Genomic DNA, 19374 nt, shown 5'->3' on the forward strand with positions numbered 1-19374 from the left:
TATATACACTACCAAATGTAAACTAGATAGCTAGTGGGAAGCAACCGCATAGCACAGGAAGATCAGCTCGGTTCTTTGTGACCACCTAGAGGTGTGGGATAGGGAAGGTCGGAGGGAGGGAGACGCAAGAGAGAGGAGATATGGGGATATATGTATATGTATAACTGATTCACTTTGTTATAAAGCAGAAACTAACACACCATTGTAAAGCAATTATACTTCAATAAAGATGTTTAAAAAAAAAAAAAAAAGAATCATGACCCTCGGAGTCTTTGGTGGTTGAAACATTGTTCCTAATGTTAGGAGGATGTGGTGGAAAAGAACCATTACCCACGTTGATTCCCATGGTTCTAGACTCTGCCAATAAGGCTCTGTGACAAATTTAATTTAGAAGCATTGTCCCAACATTTCCATTCCCAGCCTCAGGGAGGATAATCTAGCCTCCTCAGTTATATTCTAAGAAATGTTGCTGAGGTCACATGGCTAAGGAAGATCTATAACTAATTCAAAATTACTCATCTGGTCAGAGTTACTAACAAGGAAGAGTGGTGATCTCAAAACCAATTGATTAATCCCTGAGCCACAGAAAAAGAAATAAATCTCTGAACCTGGCTATAGGGTTCCATCTTGCTGTGAATAATTAGATTTTCTCACATGAACAAACCAAGGAGCAGTGCCCCTCATCTTTGTCCTGAGCTAACTGTGGCTCAGAGTTAACAAAAACAACCTCAAGAAGCGCATGTGTTCGGAAAGATAAACTGATAGGAACTCGTTATTTCTATCCTCAAAGTCAGCCCTGGACAGAATCATTCGACCTGGTTCCCTCCACTTCGCCACACCTAGTCACCTCGGGCACCACTGCAGCACTGCCAGCCTCGCCTGAGACACGCTCGCAGCACTGCATGAGCCAGCCAAGCATCTGCTGAAGGCAGGTTATAATGAAGTCACGTGCAAACCCTGCCAGCACGTGGCAGCTGCTATTAAACATTAGCTCTCTCCCCAAGCCCCTGAAACAAACTGATACTTGGACTTTGAGTGGAGTCCTTTGAAGACAAAGAGCCTTCAGAACTCTGGTTCATCTGTTGGGTAGAATTCCAAACAGTCGGGTAGGCAATGAAGTGAGGGGCTTTTGTACAGGGTGACTCGGCATGTTACCCCCTCAGCTCACACTGGGGAGGCAATAAGGCCTGGTCTATAAACCAAATCTATTTAGGTCCTGCCAACCCAGCCTATGCGACTCTTGCCCCTCCTAGTGCGTTACGGAGCATCTCTCTGAAAGGGATTTCTAGAGCTCAGAGCTTTGGCTTGACTACAGAGAGTCTGAGAGCTGACTTTTAAACGACGCACTTGCAGGCCAGTTTATTTAGAGTGTGTCACGAGGGAGAGCAGGAAGCTGGGGTGGGGATACTGCCTCAAGCCTGGGTACTGGCCGGCTAAGGAATGCCAAAGTGGGAGAGGGGCGTTTCCCAGGTCACGGCCTTCAACCAGCCATCCTCGACCCCTCAGCTGACCACCTAGACTGGAACCAGTCCCGGTACTAAGACACCTTGTCTCTTTCTCTCGTGGGCCCTGGCCTACAGGAGCAACATGGGTAAAACCCTGCTGTGATTGTGGCCTCTCAGGCCAAACTCCAGGATGGACGTATCTCAAAAGCAACATTTGCAAAAGTGGCAGTTAGCAGCACTACCAGGGAAGAATGAGAATCTCCTGGTGTCAGGAGCCTGGCTTCTCAGCAGGATAAACCCCTGAGTTCTCTGCACACAAGCACTGCTGGATCGGGGGCCGTCTGCTTGCGGCCGAGCACAGAATGGTGTCTGTCACTGAGAAGCAGCTCCGCTGTCACCGGTGACCATGAAAGTCGGGGAGCAGGAAGGCCATCAGCTGTACCCCTCACTCAGCCAGGGCCGCACAGCACGCGTCTTCACCTGTCCTGGATTCTGAAACCCTTCTCCTCCCCTCTCCCTGCCCCCCTGCCCCTGCAAGGGCTGAAGAGAGAGACATAAGGGCCAGGCAGGGAGGCAAGTACACCTGGGGTTCATTAATGGCAACCCAGGGCCAACCTGGAAGGACTGGAGCCTTCCTCTTTGCTATCGGCTGACCCAACAGGCCATCTGGATTTGAACCCAGAGAAGATGTCTCCCTAGCCCACGTTCTTGAACACTGTGCTGCTCTCCTGCCCTATGGGTGCTGTCCGCATTTTCCAAACCAAGCCTGACAGATATGAGTGTACTTATGGGAGAATATGAAAGTGAGAATGTGTTGAAAATCTGGGGTAGATATCATTAAACCAACAGGGCTTGGAAGCAGAATTCTATTTCCAATATAACATAGGTGTGGGGGTGGGGCGGGCTGGAGGGAACGCTCGATGCAAGGCGCCTAGCCTCTCCAAGTGTGGTCCCCAGACCAGCGGTATCAGCACCACCTGGAAACCTGTGACAAATGCAAATTCTCAGACTTCATCCCAGGCCCGCTGCTGAATAAGAATCTGCATTTGAACAAGAGCCCCAGGTGATTCAAATATGCATAAAGCTTGAGAAGGGCTGGTCTAATGGTTTCACTTGCTCACCACCTGTGCCATCATGATGCGGCTGTTCCAGGCATATTTCGAACCCAAGGTGTTCGGCCCGTCTGAGGCTGAGGCTGTCGCTGAACTTTTCTTGTTTGATAATCACGCATAGTTACCCCAGAACACCAGATTGCCTTCAGACCAAACACTCTCCTGCCTTTGGAGTGAAGCTAGGTGGAAAGCACTCAAAGGCCTACCTTGCCCAAATCCCACCCTTCCCTCCACCCCCATCCCCTCCCCAGCCTCTTTGTCCACTTTAGCCCTTGAAGCCCCCTTTGAGTCACTCTTATAGTCTTCCATTCTCAGTTTCAACATTGGAAGGGGCCTCAAATACCAAATAAACCACTGACCCACTCCTCAGAGCCCCTTATATCATCTCAACATGTGCGCATCCGACCAAGACCCAAAACGTGCCCCATTGCAAAAAAAAAATCACCCAAGTTATCAGCTGGTACAAATTCAAGTCCCCCAAACTCCCAGCACCCAGGCCTCAGTGTGAGGGGACACTTACTTTTATTAATCCTGAACCCACTGCCGTGTGTCATAGCTGCAGCCAGTGGCAAACGGGGGCTGAAATGAGCCCGACCAGCCTAGGTGTGAGCCTTCTTTAGAGGTACGTTTGCTCTGTAGTCCTGATTAAATCACTCAGTGTCTAGACTTGAGCTATGACAGAGTCACCTGGAGGGCTTGGGAGGACACAGGTGGAGCAGCCCCTCCCCCAGAGCCTCAGCTTCAGGAAGGCTGGGTGGCACCGGGGAACGTGCATCCCTAACAAGTTCGCAGGTGATGCCCATGCTGCGAGTCGGGGACCCTACTTTGGGAGCCACTGCACTAACTGACCTCTAAGACCTCTTCCAGCCTTGAAATTGTATTTTCCCAATTCAGTCAAATAACTATTCTACATTTTTCTATTATCAGAGAGCTTACTAAAAGCGAGAGAAACTTCACCTGTCTCATTTTCACATAAATCAAATTGTGTCCCATATTTTCATTTTTTTCCCCCACTAGCTTGCCAATTCTTATTCACCTTATATAGTTCACATAGCATCCTGAATGCTGTATGCTAGACGTTCAGTAGGCAATTAATAAATCTTTTTAAATGGAATTATACAGCAGGACTAAGGTATCCACAGAAGAGAGATCCAGAATACAGAGCAGGATAAAGCCCAATGAAGGACACAGTCAGAAGTCACTCAGCTGGACCTACCAGGAGGGTAAATTATCGAAAAACCAAACTCTTTTCACCTTCCCACCTACAGTTAATCCAGCAACCAGGGGTCTTCCTAACTTTTCCATAATATGAGCAGAATTCCTTTGAGAGCTTCCAGGTAAAGAATCAAGTAAACATGATTCTTTCAGACTACCAGTTATTTGCTTATCTAGTTGTGACCCAACTTACCTAGTTCTGACATTTCTCTCAATTATGCTGCTTTTTTAAGCTTTGAGGTTTTAAATATAGTGTCTGCTGCCATCTGGTGGTAATTTCTGGTAGATGCAGGCCTAGAGATAAGCCTCTCTATAGCTCTGTAGAAACAGATACCATACCCACCCCATGGTCTCTAACATTTCTTTTCCTAGATCCTTGGGTAAAGCATGAATCCATATTAAGATTCCTGGATAACGGAATTTTCAAGAAAATGCTTAATCTGTCACTTAAAATTCCAGGCTGAAGCAAATTGTGTGGTCACAATTAAGAGCTAGAGCTGGATTCAGGCTAAATACCCCCATCCTGGCGCTTAATAGCTCTGTAACAATGGTCCAATGAATTTCTCTAAACCTTAACTTCCTCTTCTATGAAATTCGGATGTGGACGGTACCATCTTTTCAGTGCCAGTGTGAGGATTCAACTAGATAATGCATGTAAGAGCTTGAAACAGTGCCTGGCCCTTAGTAATAAGCCCCTGATACATACTCTGTTGACAGTGAAGATGATGTAAATCAGTTGTTCTCAACTCCACGCCAACCTCAGACCAATGAAATCAGAATACCCAGATACCCAAGCCCACTCTCCAGAAATTCTGATTTCACTGGTCCCAGAGTAGGGAAGGTAGAGGCAGGTACTTGGTTAGCAGGGCATCAGGATGTTTTTAAAACTCCTTGGATGATTCTAATGAAAACTACTGCAGTAAATGATCCACAGAAAAACCATGTGTTCATTTGCAGGTCACTGCAGACCGGGTGTCATCAAAATCAGTCAACAGCATTTATGGAATATTTGCTATGGACAGAGTACAAGTGGGGCATGAGAATAAAACAACACGGCCCCTACTCCATTTATGACAATGCAGATGAGAGGATGAAGTGGCAGGGAGTAGGTGGTATCATGAACAGCTGTAGATTATGGGCTGGGAAGGAGAGTTCTTGGCTTGTGGGCTTCACAGCTACTGTGAGAGAGAAAGTCCCAGAGAGAAAGGAGAGAGGCAGAGAGACTGTGGGACAGATTTGGCTATCAGGGCTAGCTGTGGAAAGAGGAGGAGTCACTGACAAGAGACAAGCTGTCCCCTCCCACACTCCCACCCCTGCCACGCAGGGGCACACACACACACACACACACATAGCCATGGGCACAAGTTGACTGAGATGCAATCGTAGGCCTGGCCCAATCAGTTTTTAAGCAATGTACTCAACCACAATGACTGATTTTTTTGTATGTTCTTTTAGTTCACTTTTTAGGATTTTAGGATTTTTTAGCATCCTTGCCAGCTTGCATTGAATTTTGCTTCGATTTTGTTAGTATTAGAAGCAGTAATAGTGCCAGCCATGCATATTGAGCCCCTGTGTGCTGGGCACCTTGAGTAAATGATAGATAAATGCACAGCTACCAACCAGAGATGACCACCCTGGACATTCTAAGGGGCTTCTTCCCCTTGGAAGGGGCATACATGTACGTGGCTGTGTGCACCCCCTTTTTATAAAGACATTGTTAGGGTCACTAGAAAGATAGTGAGGTCAATATTTTTAAATATCCATGACCTGTTAAGTTGAAAAAACAAGTGTCACAACAATATGAGCTATATAATCAATTTCTTTTTTAAATAAACATGTGTATGTTATATACGTAAATAAATATTAAAAGTTCGGAAGGATACTGTTACATAGCTGCTTCCTCTGGGAAGAGAGGAAAAACTCTTAGAGATCAAGTGCAGGATGGGAACAAAGTTTTACTTCTACTCTATGTACTTCCGTAATGTTTGAATTTTTGCAAAGAGCATATGTAAATTTTGTAACTTTTTTAAGTGTTAGGAAGAGTAGTAAGGACAGACCCTAATAAATGAATTGATATGTTGCCCATGTCTATGTACACATGTATAAGTGTGAACATATAGATTTGATTGCACCTATGTATGTATGTATAATGTGTGTCTGTACGTAGTGTGTATATGTATATAAATTACACGTAGTGTGTATGAACATTTTGTCATATTGTGGTATGTGAGAACATGTGTGTATACATAGTATATACATGTAATGTATACACACACATAAAGTTACTTTGGGCTTATGTGTTACCAAATTCTATGAAAATAGATTAAACCTTCTAATGAAATAGCAGACTTTACCTTGGAACCTCCTAAAACATTTTACATACAATAAAAGGTACTTGCTGACATTTTCCCAAAGTTGAGATGATCCAATGTTTTTCTTTGTCTCTATCATCTCCCACTAAAACAGCATATACATAAACATCGTATGCAAACAGGAACTCTTCAACTAGAGCATATTCTGGTCTGAAAAGTCTTTGGGGAAAAGTCATTAATCTGGCATTTTATTTATTAGGCCACAGTATGGCTTTTAGGTAGATTTAGAAACAAATCCCCAAATTCCTAGCTCTAAACCCTCAGACAATATATTTCTTCAAATACTGTGGTGTATGATTTGGCAACAACTCTTTGCTTTGCATTCGAATTAGCTTACTCTAAATTAAATTTCAATGCAATTTTTTAAATTATATAAGGAGAGAATTTCTGTGCCTTGGCCAATGACCCACTAATTTAAATCCCTAGTCAATACAACACAATTCCCAAGGGACAGGAGACTTGCAATAATTCTTACTGAGTTATACACATTAAACGGATGAACTTCATGGTATGTAAATTACCTCACTAAAGCTATTTTTAAATTTTTTTTTAGGTTTTTTTTTTTTTTTTTTTAGTTCATCTTAAACGGAGGCAATTCATAATCTCTATACAGAACAAACAGGTGTTTTCCGGATTGATGGCTTCTTTACTTCTTGTAATATAGGGAACCACCAGATTCCAGGGTCAGGGAAGGAATGGGGTCGAAGGGCACGACGGTGGAATCTTTCCCGAGTCACTCCCTGGAACTGCGTGGCCACACCTCACCCCAGCTGTACAAGCGCACAAACTCTTTGCTCTTCCCGCAGGAGGATTACAACCAGCTGAGACCTCTCTCCTACCCCAACACGGATGTGTTTCTGATCTGCTTCTCCGTCGTAAATCCTGCCTCTTATCACAACGTCCAGGAGGAGTGGGTCCCGGAGCTGAAGGACTGCATGCCTCACGTGCCTTACGTCCTCATAGGGACCCAGGTTCGAAGGCGGGCATGGCAGGGAGGGTCGGTCGGTGGAGGGCTTGTGAAAATGAAAAGACCCTTTCGGCATCTCCTGAACATCCTATTCTATCAAACACTATAGAAGAGTGTCTCAGATACATTAATCCTATGAACAGCCTTTATTAAGAACTGAATGATTATTTAGCCCATGGTTGAAAAGACAATAAAGCTATTTAATATGAAACAGGAAGTTTTGATGTGGCCTTTAAAAATTAATCTCTCCGCTTTTTGCTTTTAAATAACAAGTAATTTTTTAAATAGACAACCTTCTCCAGTCCTGAGCCAGAGGAATGAGGTGCAGATGTCAATTACACTTATTATATAATATTTTTTATATCTAAATCCATGATTCTTTGAAAGTCACAAAATAGGTGTGAATGTCAAAATGACCGCAGCAATCAGAAAGGCTCATTATGACAAAAATTCTTCAGGAACAGCCCTTGAAAAGGAAGACAGAAATTCATTGTTCTCTATTCCCTTTAAGCCCCCGATCTCTCAGATCTTAAAAAAACATTAAAACAGATATATACCAGATAAAGCTGTGATTGTAAAAGGCTTTAAAGTGTTTTGAAAGCTAATAAAGTTCCATAGTTTGAATCTCCAGCAGTAAGCCAGTTGCACAAATGCATTAAAGATTGTTCCAGCTTTTTATAGTTTTAAATAGATTTTGTTCTTTGCTATGTTAAAACCCAAATTACTATCCCAAAGACATATGGAAATGTAATGATACCAAAGAGCTTTATTATCTGTTTCATATGCTGCTGCTTTCTATTTCTCATTTTACATTGTGCTTCACAAAGAGAAATTTTTTAAAAAGTAAAAGAAAGGAAAATGTTTCCTAGAGAGTGTATGGACAGATAATTAATACATCCATAAATCAGAATACAGTTAATGCTTCTGCTCTGAAAGATAATTATTAGTTTGTTTAAATGAGATCTTTTGCCTTAACTCCAGACGATAGTGTCTGACCATTTGGTGGGAAAATATGTGATGGGACATGTAAACATCTTTGTATGATTTGAATCCTTTTTATAACTGGTGGGCACTAAGTTGAAAAATTAAGGCCAAAACAAAAATGCCCACACACACAAATTAGTAAAGCTGAGAAATGTGCTTACGGGACCCTAATATATGAATATATTATTTTTCCTTTAAAACACAAGCCTTTATGTGCCCACATTTACACCCATGTATGTATGCATGTGTTCACACACACTGTGAGATTTTAAAGCAACTTAAATATTTAATTAAATTATCAACCCTAATCCAAACATAGATGCTATTTTCGAAGTAGTTCTGCCTTTGAAAAGATTAATGCTTATTCCTTGAGCAAGCCCTTTGGAAATTCCTTTTTAGGACTTGCCTTCAGAGCCTGCAGCACATTTGTTAGAATATACTCACAGGTGGCAAATTTTCATCCCTTTGAGGGTGAAGATTTGGTTTGGAAACTGTGCCCCCTCAAAAAAAAAAAAAATATATATATATATATATATATTCAGAGCCAGGAAATAAACTATTAGATAATGAGTAGTATAACCAGGGATCAAATGAGGCATCACCGTACAGTAGTAAGACTGATTGATTATTTTGTATATCCTATAAGTGGGACCTAGAATTAAACAGGAAATTTCAAAAACATTTGCAACAGCTACAGAATCATTCGAATCAGCTCCCAGGGTAATAGCTTTGAAGGGGAAACTCTAAGGAAAGCCTGGTGTATACACTTACAAAGAACTCACTCTAATTTTTAGACATAATATGGCCATGTGTATGTGCTTCCTTAAAGAAAATTCATAGGTGTCAAGGGGAAAAACATCTCTATTATGTCACAGTTTTAAACATCTGGTGAGGCCTGAAAAAATAAATAAGTGTATCACATGTGTGTTTTTTGCCAGATTGATCTCCGAGATGACCCCAAAACCTTGGCCCGTTTGCTGTATATGAAAGAGAAACCTCTCACTTATGAGCATGGCGTGAAGCTTGCAAAAGCGGTACCGATTTGAATTTCATTTTAAATGGGTGCTGAGAGAAGAGTTTGCTGTATGCTTTGGAATGGAAGAACGACATCGGCTTTTGCTTTAAAATACAATGTGTTCAGAGTCATCTCTCTGCTTTATACTCTCCCCTCTATTCTCGTCAGGCTGGGAGGGACCATTTGGTTAACATTCTTGTCAGCCGGCACTGTCTGTTTTTCATTAAGAAACTTGGTGAATTTAAACAGCTGAAGCACTTATTATTTGATTTAGCAACCTCTAAAATTACCCATTTGCCATATTAAGTATGAATAATGGGAATCATTAGATATATATTTGTAAATTTCATTGCTTATTATCCATGTGACTCATTTAAATGACTCCATAAAAGGCATTTTGTGATTTTCCTGGGAGAGACTTCGATTTCCATCTGGCAGGGTTATATTTGTTCAGTATTTCTCACCCTGTAATGAATAGCCACTTAGAGAGGCTGGATTTTGTCACAAACAGCATCTTAAAAGAGTAACATAGACCAAAAGGTAACTAGTTGGAGAATCCAAGTGGCTATTCGACAGATAATAGCTACTTGCTCACAGCTGGAACAGTTTCCACAGACCTTTCTTCATTCTTAAGAGCTTAACAGTGATTTTGTTGGGCAAATGATTCAGACCAAGTCTTTGTCTCCCATTTACCACCAAGATGCGTACAAAGGCAGACACTAAAATGAACACAAGAGGATGAGGTACCATATGCAAGAGGAGGGTTATAAATCATATTTCCATAACCTCCTCATTGATTTAGTCACAAACCCATCAAGCCCTGCCAGAGGTTTCAGAAATTCCTCTTTTACTTTCTAAAGTAACTAACCCTGCAAATGTATGCCCTGGGGCAGAGTTAGGGGTCCCTCTTTTAAATAGGTCAAGAATAACATTAACTACCAATTCTTTGTGAATAAAAATGCATGCATTTCTCTTATTAAAACTTTCTTATAGGCAACAAAATTAAGCGATACACTCGAATAGAAATGGGTTAAAGTTATGTTTTATGGATGCAATATATGAGAACATCTTACAAATATTTGAGAAAGTTAACGCTTCCTACCTCTATGGATAGTAATGTCAGAACCAGCAGTGTGAGCCATCGATTGTGTTCTCACTAAGCACTTTACAAGCTCTGTCTATTTCAGCCTCATGCTCACCCTCAGGCACATAGTCCTGGTCTCCTCTTACAGGTGACGCAACAGAATCTTAGGGAGATGAACACGTTTGATTCATACAGCTGATAATAACACAATAAAACAACTCTAAGCCAGCTCTGTGGACGTCATCCCCATGCACCTGACCTTGTGTAAACTCTCCTCCAGCCATTTGTTTTTCCTCCTATAAGATGGGCATACATCTACAGGTTCTTCTACCTTTTCTTCACACATCCAGCTTCCATTCTCTCCCTAAGGTACATAAATATATAGCTCCATAAATGATTGTATGTGATTCCCAGCTAGGCATTTTTCACAAAAAGGAGGTCCCGGAAGCCTCCTTTTTGCAGGAGCTTGTTTTCTGTGTCTCTTGCTTCTGGCCTCTCTCCCACCACCATCCTGTCAGTGTCCTAGACTGACTTCTCATTTGGGAAGTCGTTTTTTCCCTCTGAGAAGAAGTTGTTCCAAAGCCTCCCATCTCATTTCATATTTATTTTAGGAACAATGGCTGAGTTCACCACTTCATTGCCTTTTGCCAGTTTCTCCTAGCAACTGCTCTCAGATACTGAGAGAATCATGTTTAGCTAACAAAATCCAATTTAGAAGAAAACCAAGCAAGAGTTTAACTTGTTTCATCACAATTCGTGTAATTATAGAGATGCTTTAAGTTTCTCTGCTCCCTGACTTTCCTGTCAAGTAGTTTATAATAACAGCTAACATTTATGGAGTGTTTGCCGTGGGCTGGGTTTCATGCCAAGCGCTTTACATGCTTTGTCTTAATTAATCCTCACAGCAACCCCCTGAGGTGTATATATTATTACCTCCACTTTCCTAGAGGAAACTGAGGCTCAGAGAGACTAAAGTCACACCACTTGAAAGTGGCAGAGCCAGGATATGAAACTGTGCTTTAACCACCATGCTCTTCTGCTTCCCTCCTATAATCTGAAAAGAAACCCTTAGGTTTGGGGCTTCTTTGTTTACAGACTGAAGCCCCATATTTAATGTGTATATTCTCCCCATAGCTTAAAGGCTTTGCAAGTTCAGATTTTTTTATATCTTTTTGTTCAGTACTTTTCAATTTCCAAAACATTTTTTATCTATCATCTCTTTTTGGACTCAAAGGGCATTTTATTTATAAAGGACATTTTCATATTGTACATATTTCCAGTTCTTTACACTCCAAAGTCAACTACATTTACATAAATGTTTTATATCAATTTATAATAAATATTCATTGTTATCCCTTTACTTGTTTTATCCTCCCTCTTCCCTTCATTATTGTGTTTTTTAATCTTCAGCCTACTTTTCCCATGCTTTTCTCATTTGTGTATGTCCATACTGCCACTGGACTTATTTGGCAATAACTGATACCTAATATGTGTCACTTTAGCTCTAAGATGATACTTTTGTGCATTCTCTTTCCCAATTCCATTGGATACAACCTAAACATGATTTTCTAAGCTCAGACTTCCTAAGGTATTTCTTGATAAAACACCTGACCGTCTTTCCTTTTTTGGTCTTTGGCCTCTCTTGGGCCTCTCCTGCCATCTTCTTCACCCTGTGCCTTTTTTATTGCTGTTCTCACTCTTTGTCTTAGCACCTGTTTCCCCCTGGATTTTTATCTTGCACCAGTGGGGTTTAAAGCAGCAAAACTGCAGCAAAAATCCTGTCATCAATGCTCATGGAGTCTTTAGTACCCTCCCCCTGACTGCAAGAGTCACAATTACCTTCCTTGTTTTGTGTGCCGGCCATTTCCTCTTTCTCCCAGGTCATTAGAAATCAGTCACTTCACCGCTAGGGTCTGGGCTACAGAGGTGAGAGAGAGATAGCCCCTGCCCTCAAGAAACCCACAGGCCAGAAGATGAGAGAGATAGACAAACAAAAGTACACCAACTGAACAAATACAACAGAAAGGTACACAAAGGGCTGAGGTAACAGAAAGGAGAGAGTGATGGACACATTCAGGGGAGGAGGACTCAGAGACGATTTCTTGGAGTAGTTGAGAACTGAGCCAGGTTTACAGGATAGGAACAAGTTTGTCAAATGGACAAAGTTAGGGGACTGGGGAGACGAAATTCCAGATAGGGAAACCAATACATGCAAGTAATGGGCCAAATTTCACCCACAAATGTTTTGATCAACCCACACAGGTATTTTTGATGTGATTTAGTGGTCAACACTGAACAATCTGGAAACTTTATGTAAATATACACATTTCTAGCTTCTTTTAAAAAATCAGTACATCCGGCAGCACTATCCAGCGTTTCCTCATCAACTGCAACTTTTCAACAGTCTTTTAAACAATGTATATACCCTTCAGTAAGCCACAGTCCCCACCACTCCATAATAACCTACACTCAAGCAGTGCCCTCACATTACCCACCCTTGCATTGGCAAATTCTGCCAGTTCTTGAAAAAAACATCAGCAGCAAATGCATGCAGCCTGGAAACCCTTCTCCTCTTTCAGCAATTTGGTCATAATGTTGATTTGTTGAGATGGAAATTCTCTCACAAGCTATTTGGCTCCTTTTCCTTTGCTTGGCTCTCAAGTTGCCCTCTCGCTGCATGTACCCTTCCTAGTTCTTAAATAAGAAATAAGGAACTTCTCTGCTATTAGCCATTCCTTAAGATACAAGCCCACTCTGTTCATTCTACTGACATGTCTTCTCTCCATTTACAGGAACTGCCTTACTTTTCCTTCTCTTCTCTCACTACTGTCACTCAGCCCATAACAGCATCTCCATTTGTTCGTTAGTTTTGCTCTTTCAAACATATTTCTTTACACTTGCTAGAGAGAGCACAAGAGACTGGTTAAGACCCTGGCTCAAGAGACAGACAAATTCAAATCTCTGCCATTTTCTTAGTTGTGTGGCCTTAGAGAGGTTACCTAACCTCTCTGGACATCAGTTATCTGAGCTGCAAAGGAGAATGGTGATAGACTTACCTCCCGATTGAATGAGTCAATGTACCATGAGATCTAGCTCAGCAAGCTAGAGTTGTTGAAACTGTGTCCTCTCAGACACGTCTGCAGCTGGAAAGACCTCTCCACCTTTATTCTTTCCAGTTATACCTTATCTTGTTCTAGAACGTGTCCCACCTCCATGAGGACCATCTGGAAGAAATACTAGGTTTTCTTCCACTTGATTGGTCATTGTGAATTTGTTTGCCTGTTTTCTAATTTCTTCTTGTCAGACTCAAAATGTTCTCTACACCTCTGAAAAATTTCCCAGCATCTGAGACAATAAGTTTTAGCTTTTATAAAGTTAGCAGGGAGGTGTTCTCTCAGTTTACATTTCTCAATCTCTAGTTTGTTCTTGAAAACACATCATTTTGGTAAAGCATGTCCCAGATTGCTAGCATGTGTATCTAAACAAAGATCTGTGAATCCTGAGCGCTTACAGATGGGTTCTAAATATTTGACTGTGTAGATCACTTTGCTCCAAAAGGCAGATGAAGTTGCTGCTGTAAGAGAGGTTGTATTTCCTTGGGATGGTTTTCCATTTTGCATCTTTGAGGGCACACATTTTTTCTTCAGCAGTCCCTATAACATGGCTGCGCCTTTTCCCTGAACCTGAATAAATTCTCCTCTCTGACCCTCAGAGCCCTTGAACCATGGTTAACAATACTCATCTCACAACTGGGTTCTGGTTCTCACACATATTTCCCAAATCACACCCAAAATCTGTTTGCTACTTTTCCTGGAACTATCAGTACAAAATAATGTTATATTAACCCAGTTATACAATAATGCCTTGATCTGCTGTTTCATTACCTTCAGAAATGTCTGAATTGGGAAAGACAAGTTTGGACTCCTCCTGCACCATCAAAAGACAAACTCTGACACGCTGTCAGCAGCACTGTGGGATGGGGGGTGAGGGGGTGGGGAGAGGGGACAGGAGGAGGAGAGAGTGTGCTCGCCCGTCTTGCAGGACCAGACAGTCCAGAACTCCACGTGTGAGCCCAGAGCAGCCCAGCTCTCCTGTAATTTCCAGAATCAACTGAGGCTTGTGATCATTAGTGGGGAGGTATTCCGGATGGAACAGCCCCACAGTGCTTTCTGTGTATTTTTTCAGGATGACTGACAAGAGCCAGCACATTACAAGCACTCATTCAGTTGACACATTCACTAGATTAGTGTGCTTTTCACATGTGTTCGTATCGAATACCGAACACAATCCCAAAATGTGACAGATGACATTTCAGAACATTATTAGGAAAAATTTCTCTATCCTTTATCCCTCTCTTGCATTCAATTGTTTTTAATTATATTAAAAAGCCATATTCTAATCCAGACCATGGTCAAAACGAAACCATAAAATAAGTTATCAATATCTAACATCTTTTCTTTGAGTATTTTCCTTTGGCTCATACAGTAACCATTAACCATACAGGAAAAAAGCAAGTGCATAATATCTGGATGCCACCAGAACAGTTTTACCTCATGCTTAGCTTTCTTATCTGTGGACTTTCAAACAGGTAGGCAGCTTCATTTCATTAACTGTCAGCTTGACCAGCTTCTTGCAGTGTTGAGTGACGAGGGTCACAGTTTCCGTCATGGAACTAGGAAAATAACACACATCAAGTGACCCAGATGCTAGGTCTAGATCATTTACTTTCTAGTTGGATGTCCTTAAACAGTACATTTCACCTTCTGGGGCTGTTCCCACTCTATTCTAAGCTAAGTCACCAGTCCCTTTAATACACACATTACAAACTGGCTGGTTGCTGCCAAAGACATCCCACATCAGCAGCTTGCTTGGACCACAGAGTGTTTTTAAATTGGTAAATATTAACTAAAATCCAAATGTCCAAGTCCTCTTGAAAAATACAAAGATGGCAGTGATGAACCAACGTTCCTGCCTGGCAACAGTTGCCTAAGCCGAGTAGACTACCAGCTCTGGAGGGGGTGTTTACTTCACAGGCCACCACAGACTCTACCTCTTCCTGTTGTCTGGCACCAGCGCTGCTTTACTCAGTTACATAAGCTACTGGCCCTAATCGGCATGTGATTTTGCTACCCTGTTTTAGTCATTTATCTGTTGTTGGTTTCCAGGAGCTCACCATCCAGCCATCCTCTTCTGAGTACACTGTAATTTTTCAAAGTTATTCTTATAATGTAAAGCATACAATAGAAGCATTTATCCAGATATCCTTAATATTAAAAGGTCCACATCAAACTCTTAGCTCATATTGAGCTTGGGAGCAATTAAAACCCCGGGTCTCCCTCACATGAATTATCTCATGAAGTTGACTGCCAACTTCTGGTCTGCTCTACCCTGCAATTTTTATAATGAGAATCTATGGCTCTGGCCTGAATTTTTATATTTCTCATAGGGATCTTGTGATTATCAAATACATCATAATATGAAATCATCAAAAGCTTTGAAACAAAGCCCTAAGCAAGCACAAAATATTTCCTCATTTAAATACACATAGGCTGTATACTGACAAGGAGGATGTCTGTGTCAGTAAATGCATTTTATGATTTTTATTTTTAATGTTTTGGAGTTTAACTGCTTAAAGATATGCCTTTTAATGTATCTTAAAACTGAATAATATGACCAATCAGATATTACTTTGCTGAGAGATACCTTGTCAGAAGAGCATTTTAATCAAGAATGACCTATAAAACCATATCACCCACTCTCTTTCTATGTGCTTTATTAACCAAGTTGACACCTTGACCTACTATATACAGAAGGGAATATGTTTCGCTTGCACCAGATTTACATGTTCTGCATACAAATGAGAAGGTACTAAAAACAACATCATGTACCCTGTTGTTCACAATATATATTTAAACCATATCATTGGTTTGAATCCTCTCTTAATTTTTATATTTTTTATATTCTTATATTTAGGAATAAATGGTTATGGATCACTTTCAGAATCTGTTGCTTATCAAAAGCAATCCACAATCGTTTATTATTAATATCAGAAAGCAAAAAAATATAAAAATACCAAAACTCAGGATAGCAGATGCAAATTGAAATGCAGAAGAAAAAGACATGATCCAAACCATCCCCCAGGCTGTTTGTGAGACAAGCAGCAGCGGCACTTGGCTGAGCAGCGGGCAGACACCGCTGTGCTTTTCTCTCTTTTTCTCCTCTCATGCCTTTCTCTCTTGTGTGTTTAAGATTGGAGCACAGTGCTACTTGGAATGCTCGGCCCTGACTCAGAAAGGTCTCAAAGCCGTTTTTGATGAAGCGATCCTCACCATTTTCCATCCCAAGAAAAAGAAGAAACACTGCTCCAAGTGTCACAGCTGCTGTTTAATTATCTGAGGTAGCTTGAGACCCACCTCCACCGCATCTAAGGGTAAGAATGGCAGCCAACCTCCGAGACCCAACTCAAGCCAAAAGGAGGGCATGACCAGAGAGGAAGTCCCTGACACAGAGGCTTGCTCCTCCGCCCTGTGAGCCCTCCCAAACACGGCACACTATCAGCCAACTGCCACATCCTCCCTACCAGCCAGAAGCACCCACGTTGCACACTCTACGAGAATGCTGAGCCCGGATTGCAGCCCGTGCCACTGCTGACCACGTAGGAAACAAAGTCAAAAGCCATCTTGCATTTTTCACCGCCCCCTCCAAGAACATGAAGCTGATAGGAAATCATCACAGGAAAAACAAAAAAAAGAACTCGGTTCCTGTATTGGTGGCCTTACTTGATGTCTTTTACAAAACATGGGAATATACTACTAACCTTTTTTTTTTTTCTGAATCTGCTCTTCTACTATGTGTCCTACATTCATTTGTATTATTTTAAGAAACTTACTAATTTACCAGTTTACTCAGGCCTTATAAATCCACACCAAATTAGCCTAAAGACAAAGGGTTTTATATCCATTCCTATTTCAGCATGTTTCTACCAAAGCTATTAAAACCAACACGTACCTCTGAACGCCTAACTATAAGGAGATACAAGAAAATGTTGAAACTTTTGGAAATATATGGAGCCATAATTTTTGAAACTGATTGAAAGAAAACACCATCTGAATTATTGCAGGTCCACATTTTTTGCCTAAGATTCACCCCAGGTGTGCTTCCGTTGATAGGTAGCCTTATTTTTTCCACATTATATTGTGATGGAAAATTGCAAATGAACTGTGTTTAAGAAAGTAGTATTTCTGCTTTTCAGTCAAACTGATTGGGGAGAGAATGTGGCAGACCTATATTTTAAAAGATTCTTTATTCAGCAAAGTGAACTTTCCCGCTCCCTCCCTTCCCCATTGCATGCCCCTTTCCTTTCTTGATTTCACACTCTCTCCCACGCCCAATAATAACTTTATTCCAAAGAAGGATCGGGCCATGGGGCGTGAAAAAGTTAAGTGTTTAAAAGTGCCCAAAGCTTAAGCAAAGTGCCTCAATTTTCCCTCTCACTTCAACTGAAAGTGCTTCTCTCCTTGTCCATGGGAGCTCCCATTCTTTTTAAATGATATTTTCCAAGTACAACTGGTACTAAAATATTGCCCCTCCCTATTTCCTGTACTCATTGTCCCAAATGTGTATTTCAGGGCTAGATCCATGGGTACCAAGCTCTGGATCCCCTGCTTCTAAAATGATATGCTCCATGGAACAGGGACTTTGGCCTTGGGGAATTGACTCTTCCAAACATCCAGGGATTCTTGTATCACAGAGTGAGTTATTTCCTAGCTTTTAATTAGAGACTGTGAAGGCTTACTAATTAGTCTTATTTGCTTAGTTACTCTGGAAACACCCAGGTAGGCACTTTATTTTTTATTTCAATTGCATAAGCAGAGTGCCTCTTTGCAGCATGAAATTACACAAATTTTAGTTTAAGAATTTCCAGATTCACACTCCTGTTGGAAAAATCCAGTTTTCCCAGTTCCTTCTGCTCCTGGAGGAAGCACATTAAAAAAGAAGTGTATGGTGTGGGTCTTCTCTGTTAAGACCTTCCATGAAACCCCCTCAGTTTTGGGGGTTTTGTTTGTTTGTTTAGAATTTTTGAAATGTGCTTTCCTTACTACATTTCAAGTTTTATTTCCCTTCTCCCCTATCTAGTTGCTAAACATTTTCTTGAACACACACACATCCCCCAACCTAAAAGAAAACGGGAGTTTTGTAAGTCAAAGCTTGACATTTAGAGAAAACAATGACTTTCTCTCTTTGTAAATGGAAATCAACCATGTATAAACTGTAACTCTGCAGAGGTTATGAATTCATCCTTTACAAACAATAATGAGCATTTAGCCCTATAATAAATGAAGTGCCGTTAGCTGGTTTTGTTACGTTATTGTGTGGTCGTGTCTTGCTAAAGAGCCACTCCTCACATCTCATTGATGTGGATGAAAAATTGAGAGCAGTATGTTTGCTCGGCCAAGGAGAATTTTCCAGATGTGTGCACTCAACAGGCGAACGGTTCCCCAGGCCATCACCTCCCTAATGGGCCACAGAGATTAACTTGTTCATAGTGGGAGATCTCTCTCTCACCGGGAACCAGAACCTGGAGAGAGACTGTTAGTGTCTGTGTGGCGCACAGGCTCTTAGCAGGCTTATGAGCTAATTGTTGAATAAAATAATGAAGAACAAAGCAACCTAAATGTGTTAATGTCATTCCACCAAATTAATCATGTATTCCCTGTTTCATGGCGATTGGTAGTTCATTTCACTTAAAAAAAAAAGTGTTTTCTGCCATAAGATTGAATAAAACTATATTCTGAAACCAAAGATAAAAAGACATAGAAATCTCAACAAGGATCCTTTAAAGGTCTACACTATCTTCCAAAGTCAAGAAGGGGCAGCTGATCTCCATTGGAGGGTAGAGTCTTAACTTTTCAGAGATAGAAGAAGCTATAGTCCAATCCCTTCATTGTACAGATGAGAAAACTCAAGCCCAGATGAGTTAAAAGAGATGTGTTGCAACAAAGCTGGGACAGATCTCAGCTTTTCTGCTTCCCATCCAGTGCCCTTCAACTCCATACTATAATCTATTCATTATCAGCATATTAAGTTGGAGTTTTGTAGGTGTATTACCCGAGTTATATCTGTTTATCCTATAGATCCTAGCCACATTTCAAACACATGGCATGGGCCACTAGAATAAGA

General features: G+C 41.2%; 1 protein-coding gene across 1 annotated transcript in view; it reads left to right on the forward strand.

The window, feature by feature from the left end:
• RHOJ (ras homolog family member J) overlaps positions 1 to 18863 on the forward strand; it is an 83137-nt gene extending 64274 nt beyond the window's left edge. The window contains exons 3-5 of the mRNA XM_059914370.1: positions 6951 to 7115; positions 9034 to 9129; positions 16444 to 18863. Coding sequence (XP_059770353.1) covers positions 6951 to 7115; positions 9034 to 9129; positions 16444 to 16590 — 408 coding nt within the window. The 3' untranslated portion in view covers positions 16591 to 18863. The remainder of the gene's footprint in view (positions 1 to 6950; positions 7116 to 9033; positions 9130 to 16443) is intronic.
• Positions 18864 to 19374: the final 511 nt, after the last annotated feature.

Source organism: Balaenoptera ricei, chromosome 2 (genome assembly GCF_028023285.1).
Source record: "Balaenoptera ricei isolate mBalRic1 chromosome 2, mBalRic1.hap2, whole genome shotgun sequence".
Classification (NCBI taxonomy): domain Eukaryota; kingdom Metazoa; phylum Chordata; class Mammalia; order Artiodactyla; family Balaenopteridae; genus Balaenoptera; species Balaenoptera ricei.